The 13,853-nt window shown below is 42.7% G+C and overlaps 1 protein-coding gene across 12 annotated transcripts in view; it reads left to right on the top strand.

Moving 5' to 3' along the window:
- Positions 1–1,925: 1,925 nt before the first annotated feature.
- The window catches only part of LOC120061517 (tumor protein D54-like), a 31,560-nt gene continuing 19,632 nt past the window's right edge, over positions 1,926–13,853 (top strand). For 2 of the 12 annotated variants that reach the window (XM_039011409.1, XM_039011420.1), the window contains exons 1-2: positions 10,441–13,073; positions 13,314–13,462. In XM_039011409.1, the coding sequence (XP_038867337.1) occupies positions 12,819–13,073; positions 13,314–13,462 (404 nt within the window). In that variant the 5' untranslated portion in view covers positions 10,441–12,818. Of the gene's footprint in view, positions 2,161–4,313; positions 4,329–10,440; positions 13,074–13,313; positions 13,463–13,853 lie in introns of those variants that run through there. The other 10 variants (XM_039011410.1, XM_039011421.1, XM_039011415.1 and 7 more) reach the window with 8 other exon arrangements.

Genomic DNA, 13,853 nt, shown 5'->3' with positions numbered 1-13,853 from the left:
AATCTGTTTCTTCCTCTGCTGAAAGAGAATCCTTTTCTAAAAGAACATTACATTTATTCATAAGCTCATCTTCTTTTAACATTTTTTGCTTCTTTAGTTCCTTACTGTGTGTAATGCCAATATATCTTACTTTTGAATTAAAATATTTCCCAGTTACTTCCATGCTTTGGTTCTAAATCATTTGAATTAAACGAGTCCCTGATTAAGCTCTTTGTGGATCATTTAGGAATTAATTATTAAGTTTCCAGTGTCCTTGATTGCCACTGGATTTTTCAGAACTTTCAAACTTCAATGATATAATTTTTATGAAGAGTCAAATGAGCATGTTTATAATTTACTTCTTGTACATTCTGTAAAAGTGGGGGGGAAATGAGAATCTGACTATCATTCACCTACCTGGTGTATTTGTTTGTATTAAAGAAACACCATGTATTGATCACTGTCAGTTTGTATTAAAGAAATGCCATGTATCAACCACTGTCACGTTACTGCAAAAGTAGGTGATGTCACTATTCTGAGATCTCTGAGCTATTCTAGGTGGAAATCTATCTAAAGAGTTATCAGGTGTTTCATTGAAGTCTCCAGCTATTACAAGCTATTTGTATACTTGTTTTGCAGCTCAGTAAGCTTATCAGCAAGATACAAAAAGAAAGTCCTATTTGAGGTGTGAGAATTGTACCCATTCATATTGCATATAATAAAACAAGCAGTATCTAGTTTTGAGATCAATTTAACCAATCTTCCATCTTTGGACACACAAGATTCTGAAATATCACCTCTAAACTTATGAAGAAATATCATAGTATTAGCTGAGTGGTTAGATCCATGACTATAATAAACAGTGATTTCCAAAAACTAGAATCTGAATCGCAGGAGTGAGTCTCCTGGAGTAGAATGAAATTTGCATTTGAGTGTTTATTAAAATGTTAAAAAAGGGATTTTCTTTTAATTATGTCTCGTAAACACCTTGCATTTAGAGATACAGAATTTAATTCAAAACTTAAACATAACCTGACAATACATATTTTTTTAAATAAGAAAACAAATAGAGTGCAGTAAATAAATGGTTAACTAGTTAAACTGGTAAGCTAGGTAGCTAGTAAGGAAACCTGAGTTTAGAGAAAGTGCTGGACCACCCTAAACCGAGTTAGTTGTGTTGTGATCAAAATGATTAACCTGCTTTCAGATTTACGAACCTGGTGATATAAAACAGGGTGGATGTAATAATGACAATCGACTTATTACTCAAGAGTAATATAGCTTAGAAATAGTTCTAGATACATGTCACTGTAGATACAGTATATACCCGAGCACACAGTATTTAAGTCATTCAGAGCTCTCTCTCTGTCGGCTGTAAAATCGGGACAGGGGAGATGCTTTGACAACGCACCGGAATTTCCCACTGACGCTCTTGGAAAAGGCACATGCGGGAAATTCATCATCGAGCAAAAATGTATGAAAAAAAAAAAAAAAATGGCTATTTAAAAAAAAAAGTCTTAATTTAAGGTAAGAAACAAGGTTTGTACTGTTAGGTTGAAAATAAGATAACGAAGTAGAAATAGACGGGGTTTGTGACTTTGTGACTAACACTTTTCACGCCACCTCGATACATAAGTGACTTTTTCGTAGCAGGTTAGGATAACTTACATAGGTTAGGAGACTGATGTTAAGGTTAGCGAAAATGCTCTCCTAACCTGTTACGGAAAATCACTTCTCATCGAAGTGGCGTGAAAAGAGTGTCAATTTATTGGAGCGAGTAGGTAGTACCTAGCGTGTATTCATTACACAGAAACCGTTTACTCTAAACGGAAAAACGTTTTGCAACGAAATAAGAGTTTCTAATGGACACATTCAGGTAGATCCCGTTCTTATTATACCTCAGCGGTAGGTCCCTCCCCGTTTGGTTTGCTCCCGTTTGGCTCTTAAACGGTACACGGTTTCCGGTGCGAGACGTAATGAATACACCCTTGTTCGTGTACGTCTCCCTCGACGTGTTTTGTTATTGTGGAGTCCTGTCACACACCCGGAGAGGCTCAAAGGTTTCGATTGATTGAGTGGACGGTGCTGTGCTAGCTAGCCACCTTTTTCCTAACTTGCATATTTTCTTTTGCTAAAGCTCCCAAAAACTCCGCTCATTCGACGCCATGGACGTTGGTCAAGGTAACGTAAATTACTGACATGATTGTTATTGGATATGAGACATGTTTGGGCTGACGTTGGTTGATTTAGGGAAATGAATAGAAATGATTGTTTGTGATTGTGCACACTATAGCTATGAATGCAACTTGGGGCCCGACGCAGCAACACAGCCGTTGTGGTCAGATGCGCAAGGGCCGGAGAAAGCAGAGCAGAGAGATCCAGTTACTATGATGACATTTCTTTGATAATCTTTCAATTAACTTGGGTCACTCGGTAGATATTGATTGGGTTTTTGTTTTATCTTACAAAAAAAATAAACGGTATGTGTTTTTTTAATAGCTCATATTTTTGTAAACAAAGGCTACTTTGCTAGTTAGCTTGTGAGGGCTAAATAGCGTACTAGCTACGTTAGCTAACGTTAGTTGGCTAGCAAAGCACAGTGCTACTTGGGGGTCCTTGGGACGTCACCACAATAACTCCAACTCCAGGGGTGACACTCATTCCATGGAGGGCCTAGTGTAGGCACGTTTTTAATTTTTATCCTTTCAATTAAGACCTAGACAACCAGATGAGGGAAGTTCTTTAATTAGTGACATTCATTAATCAAGTACAAGGGGGATGAGCGAAAACCCGCAGACACCCGACCCTCCGTGGAATGAGTTTGCCCTTCCCTATAACCCTTATGTTAACCATTTAGAAATGTAAACTTCAACGAGGTAACGTTAACACCAGTCGGGACGTCCCAATGAGGCAGGGCTGCAGGGACCAGCCAAGAACGCACCCAGCTAGCTTATTAGCCTGCCAGCTCATATGGTTTAGTTGACAGTGACACATCTACTAGTGATTTGGCAGTCCGCGAACGATTCGTTCTTTTTAAACGACTCTTTTTACTGACTCGATTCGTTTTTATTGACTTTTTATGACATTCACTGAGGAGAATGGTCCTGCCATTCCTCCACTGACATTAACCTATTAAAAACAGTACTGGACCAATTAGTTAAAATTATATATATTTAACTAGGCAAATCAGTTAAGAACAAATTCTGATTTACAATGACGGCCTACCAGGGAACAGTGGGTTAACTGCCTTGTTCAGGAGAAGAACGACAGATTTTTACCTTGTCAGCTCGGGGATTCAATCCACCAAACTTTCGGTTACTGGACCAATGGTCTAACCACTAGGCTACCTGCTGCCCCACTCACTAGGCTATAGGCCCAATACATTATCACTGCATATTGGCTATGCTTGAATTGCCCTGCCAATGTTGTTCTTCTTCTCAGACCATTTAGAAATTATACTTCAACATGTTAGGTACGTGATCACACGGGTAATAGATAATTGGTTGCGAGGCACAGCTGAGTTATCAAAATTTGGCTTTTTTACATTTTTTTTACTGGACTGATGGCATGCACCTGGTGGTCAGGATTAGGGGAGGGCGGGAGCAGCGGTGAGGCAGCCTCACCATCCCTCCACTCCCTCCCTCACCTCCCCTTCCTCCCTCCCTCCCTCACCTCCTCCCTCCCTCCCTCCCTCCCTCCCTCACCTCCACTCCCTCCCTCCCTCCCTCACCTCCACTCCCTCCCTCCCTCCCTCACCTCCACTCCCTCCCTCCCTCCCTCACCTCCACTCCCTCCCTCCCTCACCTCCTCTCTCCCTCACCTCCACTCTCCCTCTCTCCTTCACCTCCACTCTCCCTCCCTCCCTCACCTCCACTCTCCCTCCCTCCCTCACCTCCACTCTCCCTCCCTCCCTCACCTCCACTCTCCCTCCCTCCCTCTCCTCTACTGAGAAAAGGGAACAATGTCTACCAGTTGATGGTGAAACTCAAGTCGCACTGCATTATTTCTGCCTGATGCACCAATTCATGTTGTTAATTGGAGACACACTGCTAATAATAATAATAACAACGTAAGCTAATCCAAACACGTTGACATATAAATATATATATATATATATATATATACATACATCTCATTCATTACAGCTGCAGTGCTGTTTTTTAGCACATTTTATGGCTTAGAAAAGTGTTTTAAGTTAAGTGTTGACCGTGCTGAATAACTCAAACATCTACTTACTCAAATACAGCAGCTCTTTGCTGTATTTGTTGATTTTTGAAATCCTACAGTATCAACTTTCCCTGTGTGCTCAAGGTTTCTTTTTTTTTTTTTTACAGTCCTATGGCTCGAAGGTAACTCTGCAGACACTGTGATCTGAGCTATCTGATTGGCCAGTGGTAGGCTTGCAGGTGCACCTGATTTGCTCTCTGGACCTGCCGGGTAGGCGGAGTTCTACCATCAGACACGTGAAATTTGTTCGAAATGGGAACACTTTTCCTTCCTGGCACTAGGGCTGCTGAATCAAGTGCACCTACCGTCAACAGCACAAAAATAGGAATGCAAGGCTTTATCGTTGTTTATAGAAATGTTTGGTGATCGACTAGGAATGCCTTGGTGATCGACTAGGAATGCCTTGGTGATCGACTAGGAATGCCTTGGTGATCGACTAGGAATGCCTTGGTGATCGACTAGGAATGCCTTGGTGATCGACTAGGAATGCCTTGGTGATCGACTAGGAATGCCTTGGTGATCGACTAGGAATGCCTTGATGATCGACTAGGAATGCCTTGGAGGTCGACTAGGAATGCCTTGGAGGTCGACTAGGAATGCCTTGGAGGTCGACTAGGAATGCCTTGGAGGTCGACTAGGAATGCCTTGGAGGTCGACTAGGAATGCCTTGGTGGTCGACTAGGAATGCCTTGGAGGTCGACCGTGATCGGCTGGTTGGTGACCACGGAGTTAGAGTTTAATGGCTGTGATGGGAGAACTGAGGATGGATCAACAACATTGTAGTTACTCCACAATACTAACCTAAATGACAGAGTGAAAAGAAGGAAGCCTGTACAGAATACAAATATTCCAAAACATGCATCCTGTTTGCAACAAGGACACTAAAGTAAAACTGCAACAAAAAAAATGACTAGGCAATTCACTTTTTCTCCTGAACACAAAGTATTATGTTTGGGGCAAATGCAACATATTACTGAGTACCACTCTCCATATTTTCAAGCATAGTGGTGGCTGCAGCATGTTATGGGTATGCTTGTAATCGTTAAGGAGTGGGGAGTTTATGGATACAAAATGGAATGGAGCTAACCACAGGCAAAATCCTAGTGGAAAACCTGGTTGTCTGCTTTCCAACAGACACTGGGAGACAAATTGACCTTTCAGCAGGAAAATAACCTAGAACACAAGACCAAATATAGACTCGAGTTGGTTACCAAGACAACATTGAGTGTTCCCGAGTGGCCTAGTTTATAGTTTTGATGTAAATTGGCTTGAAAAGCTATGACAAGACTTGAAAATGGCTGTCTAGTAATGATCTACATCTTTTTGACAGAGCTTGAAGAATAAAAAAAGAATAATGTACAAATGTTGTACAATCCCAGTGTGCAACGCTCTTACAGACATACCCAGAAAGACTCCGCTGTAATCGCTGCCTAAGGACGTTCTAACAACATGTATTGACTTAGGGGGTGTGGAAATACTTATGTAAATTCGATTTCTGTATTTCATTTACGAAAATGTTGCTGCAATTTCTAACATGTTTTCCCTATCATTGTGTGTGTGGCAACAACAACAAAAAAATATTTTAATCCATTTTAGAATTTGGGCTGTCACAAATTATGTGGAATAAGTCAAGGGGCAGGAATACTTTCTGAAGGCACTGTAACTACCTGAGAAATGTGTCGTTGTGCTGTAAATTCTAGTAGCTACCGTCATTATGAATAGATGATGTAATCATCATCATGCCAACTAAGCTCAACCTGCCCGAAAACAAACGATAAATAACTAGGACTGTTCTTCAGCCGCTTCTCGCCCTGCTGTGGATACTGTAGCTACTCGTTACGGTCGATGGGACGTGATTTAGGTTCACATGCGTTCATATTCAAACGTGCTACAATGTGGCGTCAAGTGGAGGGGAGGCAGGAAGCCTAGTGGTTAGAGCGTTGGGCCAGTAACCGAAAGGTTGCTAGATCGAATTCCCGAGCTGACGACAAGGTAAAAATCTGTCGTTCTGCCACTGAACAAGTCAGATAACCCACTGTTCCCTGGTAGGCCGTCATTGTAAATTGGAATTTGTTCTTAACTGACTTGCCTGGTTAAATTAAATAAATATAAAGTAGACATTTGAGACCAAGTCCAGACTACAGACATCTAATTTCAGTGTGTAACTAGGTTAGTCTGTTAGCCAGCTATATTATTGCTTCATTTGACCAAATTAGTCATTGTTGACCCCGTAGTACAGTGGTGATCTATTTAAACCGAAGAGGTGTTGTACAGTACTACAACATGTGACGTCACCATCATCTCCAGTAGTCTTACCTAGGGCCGGGACATACCAGAATCACCGTACTCGTTACTATCACGGCAAGGAAGCAGAACACCAAGAGATTTGATCTTCCTTAGAAAAACGGCCATGATGTTGGAAACCAACATTATGTTGTCATATTTTTATTTTATTTTCCCAAACTATATCACAGTATTTTACAGCAGGTTTTTAAAAGGACCAAAGAGATTACACTGCTTCGTGTTTTCATTTTTGCAGTGAAAAAAAAAAAAAAAATTCAGTACTGGTATCTTCCCGGCTTTAGTCTTAACCATCGATCATCACTGTATAGAAACACTGCTGTTCTTCCTCGAAGACAATGGCCTTGTTCATTGTGGATACAGTGCTTGATCCCAGATCTGTTTGTGCTGTCTTGCCAACTCCTATGGTCAACGCTTGGCAATGACAACCCCCAATGACTGTAGTAGTTGGCAAGACAAGACCGCACAAACAAATCTGAGACCAGACTTGCGAGTCAGACGGAGGCCCTAGCTAATGGTGGCGGTACCATTAGCCCTGCCTGGCTAAGCCCAGTCTACTCAGTGACAGGAGTGAATTTAATGGCCATTTGAAAGACTGCTTCTTGTGTAGCTACAGTTCCTCTTAGAATAACTTTTAGCCTCGCTGTCCCCCGGGAAATATTTTGCTTTTTGGAGTCACGCAATGACATGGTGTGTGTTTGGTCCTCCCACTACGACTCGGGGAAACCATGCAGTTTATTAGGCTACAGATTAAATAAATGATGAACTTTACAAGGTGGTGAAAGTGCATGTTGATGAGCTTGATGCTCCTTTCCAATAAATATAGTCTTATTCTGGTGACATGATGATCGATGCTTGGCTGCAATTTGACATTATTATGCATAAGAATTTTTTTTTTTCTTATAATGTAGACTAGCCTATGTAACGGATGTGAAATGGCTAGCTAGTTAGCGGGTACGCGCTAATAGCGTTTCAATCAGTTACGTCACTTGCTCTGAAACCTATTAGTAGTGTTGCTCCTTCGCGCCCGTGTCGGGGCGAGGGGACGCCGTAAAGTTATACTGTTACACCTATCTGCATTGTATCTGCGAGCTGTTGGCTGTTTGGGCATATTTGCAATTTAACGCCACAAGTTTTTTTTTTTTTTTTTACAACTATCAGTAGAATTGAAAATTCGTTGGAAACACATTCAACTTTTGGATTTTTATTGGGTACATGAAAAGTAAATGTCATCACTACGTCATCACATACTGATGTTTATCTGCACCAAGTCCTTTTTGATGGAAACGCCGCTGGAGGGGAAACAAGTGCATATTTTCTTTGGGGTGTGTTTTTGAATATTTGCATGAATATCTGTTGCAAATTGAATAGAAACCTAGCTTGTGTAACTAAGACGGTGTCTAAAGAGGACCGTTTTCTAGATCTCCGTACAGATGTCATCAAAAAGCGCAGCTAAGTGGTGAATGTTAGTTTAACTTTGATTAAATAGTGTAAGAAATGGATCTACATCAAAGTTTAAAAAAAATGTTTTAAAAGTATAGCTCTGAATTCCACGGCACGGTTAGCTTTTACTGTTGCTGCTGGGACTGCAAGTTTGTGCCCTGGGATCCCGCTAAAAAACATAGCTATTAGTTAGCTGCTAATGGAAAAGGCTAGCAGTGCTAGCCCGCCGTTGCTTCTATCCGTGGCGGGGCGCAAATGCTCTAGGTGCGACGTGATCTCCACACAGGGGAAGGGAGAAAATGTAGACATGGGGTTTGTCTGCCCGAAAGGTGTCACCATCGAGCCGCTTCGGGAAGAGATTGTCCGGTTGCTAGCTCAGCTGCGGAAAAAGCGGTACCTGCTTTCAAAGTTCACCAACCTGGTGGTAACCCAGGCAAATTGCATCGGTCTTGGATTCACCCTGACCGCAGGGGTTCCAGGATTATAACTGTTTGACTGACAATCCAATATGGATGGTGTTAAGAGATAGATGGGAGGGGTTGAATGGAGCTGAAGGGTGGGACTAATAAGATGTAAAACATACGTGGTCTGTAACATGTATATAGGTTCAGAACTTTTGTGAAATAGCACAGATAGAAATCAAACTGGATGGACATCAGAAATAGAGGAAGTACTAAAAACAAACCAAATATAACTATTGTAAAATAGATTGTGTCTGTAACATGTATATAAGATGTATCAACTGAAGGTAGAAGCCTAAGTATTATTGTTTATTAGTTTCCTCCAATTGGGGGAAGGGTGGTAGGGTTTGGGAAATAATACAGGAAGGTATATTAAAGAAAAGTGTGTATGTATGTGTGTATATGTATGGGATTAGAAATGATACAGACAATTACATATGATGGAAGCATCAATCTGCAATATTAAAGCTGATCCTCTAAAACAAAAATAAACTGACTGATAGCCTGAGTCTGGTATTGCTCCTCTGTCATAATTGGCTAACGAGGACATGGAAACATGGTATGTCCCGTAGTGCAGTTAAATTGTTAGAGGATCTCCTGTTAACTCTCCTGATTTGACTCTGTACATCTAGCAGCTATCCGTGTCAAGATTGGGTTATTTAATTTTATTTCACCTTTTTATTTAACTAGACAAGTCAGTTAAGAACAAATTCTTATTTTCAATGATGGCCTACCAGGGAACAGTGGGTTAACTGCATTGTTCAGGGGCAGAACGACAGAGTTTTACCTTGTCAGCTCGGGGATTTGATCTTGCAACCTTTCGGTAACTAGTCTCAACGCTCTAACCACTAGGCTACCCTGCCAAATGTAAAGATCTCCTACGTAGGCAAGGATTTTAATTATTTACAATGGCATTGATATTTTCATGCTCTGAGATTTGGCTTAAACCCCAAGGATTTTAGTTCTATAAAATGAAACTACATCCTCCAGCCTTTTCTTATCTACAAAATAAAATCCAGGCTGTGTGGCTGTGGTGGTGGGGCAGCCGTCATTGATAGAGGTCACTTTGTGTAGCTCTGTGTCAATGTGGTGAATTTTCCTCCATTTTGAGAGCCTTATCTTTTGCTTGAACAAGAAACAGCCCACCTTGTAACGCCCTCCTAAACCTTATACATAGGTCAGAGAATTCTGCCATGAACACTCTTTGGGTTACACTTTTTAAATATTATTCTTGGAGAACATTCATTCATGTTGCCCAAACAATGTTCTAGCTGGGTAGTTTCTTAACCTGTTAGAATCCTGTAACTTTGTCGTCCCGTCCCTCCCACCCCCTTTACACTTCTGCTACTCTGTTTCTTATCTATGCATACCTCTACCTACATGTACATATTACCTCGACTAACCTTTGCCCCCGAACATTGACTCTGTACCGGTACCTCCTGTATATAGCCTCCACATTGACTCTGTACCGGTACCCCCCTGTATCTAGCCTCCACATTGACTCTGTACCGGTACCCCCTGTATATAGCCTCCACATTGACTCTGTACCGGTACCCCCTGTATATAGCCTCCACATTGACTCTGTACCGGTACCTCCTGTATATAGCCTCCACATTGACTCTGTACCGGTACCCCCTGTATATAGCCTCCACATTGACTCTGTACCGGTACCCCCCTGTATATAGCCTCCACATTGACTCTGTACCGGTACCCCCTGTATATAGCCTCCACATTGACTCTGTACCGGTACCCCCCTGTATATAGCCTCCACATTGACTCAGTACCGGTACCCCCTGTATATAGCCTCCACATTGACTCTGTACCGGTACCCCCTGTATATAGCCTCCACATTGACTCAGTACCGGTACCCCCTGTATATAGCCTCCATATTGACTCAGTACCGGTACCCCCTGTATATAGCCTCCACATTGACTCAGTACCGGTACCTCCTGTATATAGCCTCCACATTGACTCAGTACCGGTACCTCCTGTATATAGCCTCCACATTGACTCAGTACCGGTACCTCCTGTATATAGCCTCCACATTGTTATTTTCCTGCTGCTGTTTAATTATTTAAGGGCTTGTAAGTAAGCGTCACTGTTGTATTTGGAGCATGTGACCATACTCTTAATCTTGTCCTGTGGTCTGAAATATTGATAACTTGGAAACTATTGATGTCTCTGACTTAAAAAAAAGCTTTTTCTTCTCCGCCTCCTAAAAAATCTGTCCCCTCTCTCACATCAATAACACCACCACTGTTAGTAAATGAACATGGGGGGTTTTCTGTCCCCTGCCACCGATCCTGTACTTGGTCTTCACACAGATGACTTGGTGAATGGCTATTTAACGACACGTCAGACTACTTTAGAATATCAATAATACGTTGTCTACCTGATTTTTAAAATGACCACACTCACGCTTTAAAATAAAAGTTAACTTAGAAAGGCAAAATGACAGTGAAAGGCTCGTATCCATCATCTCTGCCAATAGTTCTTACGATTCTTTACAATAAATATAGAAAATATTAGATCCCAGATTGACAGTTGCTGGTCTCATACCAGCATTTCTGGTCAGGAGGCACTTGGGGCAACTACTTTGTGACAGTTTTGCGGCTTCCTTTTTGCACATTGGAGCAAATATCCTTTGAGTTCCTCCTTTTGATATGTTTCCTCACATGAAGACCTTCTCCTGTCACTTGGATGTGGTCCCTACTTGACTACTGTTGGCCCTAACATGCTGTCTATTGTAAATAGTTCCCTGTTGGCCCTAAGTATTGTGTTTATTGTAAATAGTTCCCTTTAGGCTCTAACATTGTGTCTATTGTAAATAGTTCCCTGTTGGCTCTAACATTGTGTCTATTGTAAATAGTTCCCTGTTGGCCCTAACATTGTGTCTATTGTAAATAGTTCCCTGAACTCTGTCTCTGGTCCAACCTCATTTTAAAAAGCCCAATCCAGACCACTCCTGACTAAATAATTATAGAACTTTCTCGAAGCTTCTTTTTTTTTTTTATATATATAAGATTTTATACGATTTTGGAAAAAGTTTTTTTTCAAGCAATTAGTGGCTCATTTGAGTATGAACAACTTTATTTGAAAAATTCCAGTCGTGCTTCTGCCCACTTCACAGCACGAAAAATACTTTATTGAAAATCAGTCATCACCTTCTGTTGGCTGCCGGTGAATGCTTTATCCTAGTTCATCTGGATTTCAGTGCTGTGTAAGATACTATGGATCCTTGTTGACCGGCTGGAGAGGTGGGTGGGAGTCTCTTGCCCTCGACTGGTTCAGGTCATATCTTTTGTGGCAGATGACCCTCAGTGAGAATGGGTGTTTCCGTATCGTCCCCGGCACCTATTCACTATGGTGTCCCCTCGGGTCAATACTGAGACTAATTCCCCCCCCCCCCCCAATATATGCTTCCCCTTGGTGACACCATCCACAATCATAACTTTCAGTTTCGCTGCTACGCAGATAAAACACAGCTCTATTGACCCAGAGACCAAGCTAGCGTAGTGAACCTTCACCAGTGTCTTGCTGACCCCAAATGTTGAATAAAATATATATAATAATTCAGCTCAATGATATAAAATCTGAGGTGGTTGTATTTGGCAACCCAACGTGCTAGAACCTCAGATTGTATATAATCTTGGTCATTTGTCCACAAATCTCCCTCCGAGCCAGGACAAATCTCCCTCCCGAGCCAGGACAAATCTCCCTCCCGAGCCAGGACGAATCTCCCTCCCGAGCCAGGACGAATCTCCCTCCCGAGCCAGGACGAATCTCCCTCCCGAGCCAGGACGAATCTCCCTCCCGAGCCAGGACGAATCTCCCTCCCGAGCCAGGACGAATCTCCCTCCCGAGCCAGGACGAATCTCCCTCCCGAGCCAGGACGAATCTCCCTCCCGAGCCAGGACGAATCTCCCTCCCGAGCCAGGACGAATCTCCCTCCCGAGCCAGGACGAATCTCCCTCCCGAGCCAGGACGAATCTCCCTCCCGAGCCAGGACGAATCTCCCTCCCGAGCCAGGACGAATCTCCCTCCCGAGCCAGGACGAATCTCCCTCCCGAACCAGGACGAATCTCCCTCCCGAACCAGGACGCAGCCAGACATTCTCTGGCAGGGCACTGTTGACCATTCTAAAGTCTCTAGGTTGATAACGATAGGAGACTGGATATTAGGACCCCTGGACTAGGGAATGGTCTGCCAGAGGAGATCAGTGTCTCTTTTTATATCCCTGCTGAAGAGACACTTTTTTTTAATGAAGATGCTTTTCATGTCTGATTTTTAATTAGCTATCATTTTGTTTACCTGTTTTTGTTAGCACATTGATGTGAAGTCCTTTTGTTACTTGTATTGAAAAGCACTGTACCAATAAAGTTATTATTATTATTATTATTACTGTTGATGACACTAACACTTCAATTCAAGGCCTTCTACTCTCTCTCTCTCAACTCAGCATGCCCCCCTGCCCCCACTCTCTCTCTTGACCCAGACATCAACCTGAACTCTCCCAACAAGGGCCTGGGCCCCGCAGGAGGAGCAGACCCGCTGACTGACGTCCCCGTGGAGGGCGGAGCCATGGGGGTATCATCCATCAACACGTTGCCCCCAGGGCTAACAGAGGAGGAGGCTGAGGAGATCCGCTCTGAGCTAGTCAAGGTATGGTTCTGTCTGCCGGTGTCTTTCTGCCGGTGTCTGTCGGCCGGAACCAATATAGGCCTCGTGTTCTGTCTGTCTGTTATGCTCTAATCTGATCATATCTCTTTTTGAGTGAGTTTGATTTACTAATAATCGGTTCCACAAACATTTGAGTGGAATATTTTGTTTCAGACCAATGGTAATGTTCATAACTACGTTTGGCCCAGCCAGTGGTTGACCGCTCTGCTGTGTTGCTGTCAGGTGGAAGAGGAGATCAGCACCCTGAGACAGGTGCTCCTGGCCAAAGAGAAGCATTCTGCTGAGCTAAAGAGGAAGCTGGGGCTGAGCCCCCTCAACGAGCTCAAACAGAACCTCACCAAGGGATGGCAGGACGTCCAGACCTCTAATGCGTAAGTAGAAGATCCTTTAAAAAATGTTGATACTTAAAAATTGTTTTTCTTAAATCTGTAATATTATTCATCTTAGGTTGTTAAAATAACATCAAATTATCGCTTGCAGTAACGTCCGTCAATCGGTTTCTTCTAGACTCTCTGTGCTGTTCCCTTTCTATCGTTCTGGCCTGGTCAGGGCTTTTAGTGTAGACCAGAGTGGCCCTGTGAGTGCGGGTCCACACAGCTGTTAGTACACTGAAGTGAACATCAAGGCGGATGTGATCCGTACGGATTTAGAATCACGTCCGTCTACTTTGACCTCTGGCGCTACTCAAATATTCCTTTTTGCCGTTTATGACGACTCGTGCTGTAACTCTGTAATTCAACGGTTTCCGACGGCCTCGTTGTA

This window comes from Salvelinus namaycush, chromosome 16 (genome assembly GCF_016432855.1).
Source record: "Salvelinus namaycush isolate Seneca chromosome 16, SaNama_1.0, whole genome shotgun sequence".
NCBI lineage: Eukaryota > Metazoa > Chordata > Actinopteri > Salmoniformes > Salmonidae > Salvelinus > Salvelinus namaycush.
This window is presented reverse-complemented; position numbering and strand designations above follow the sequence as displayed.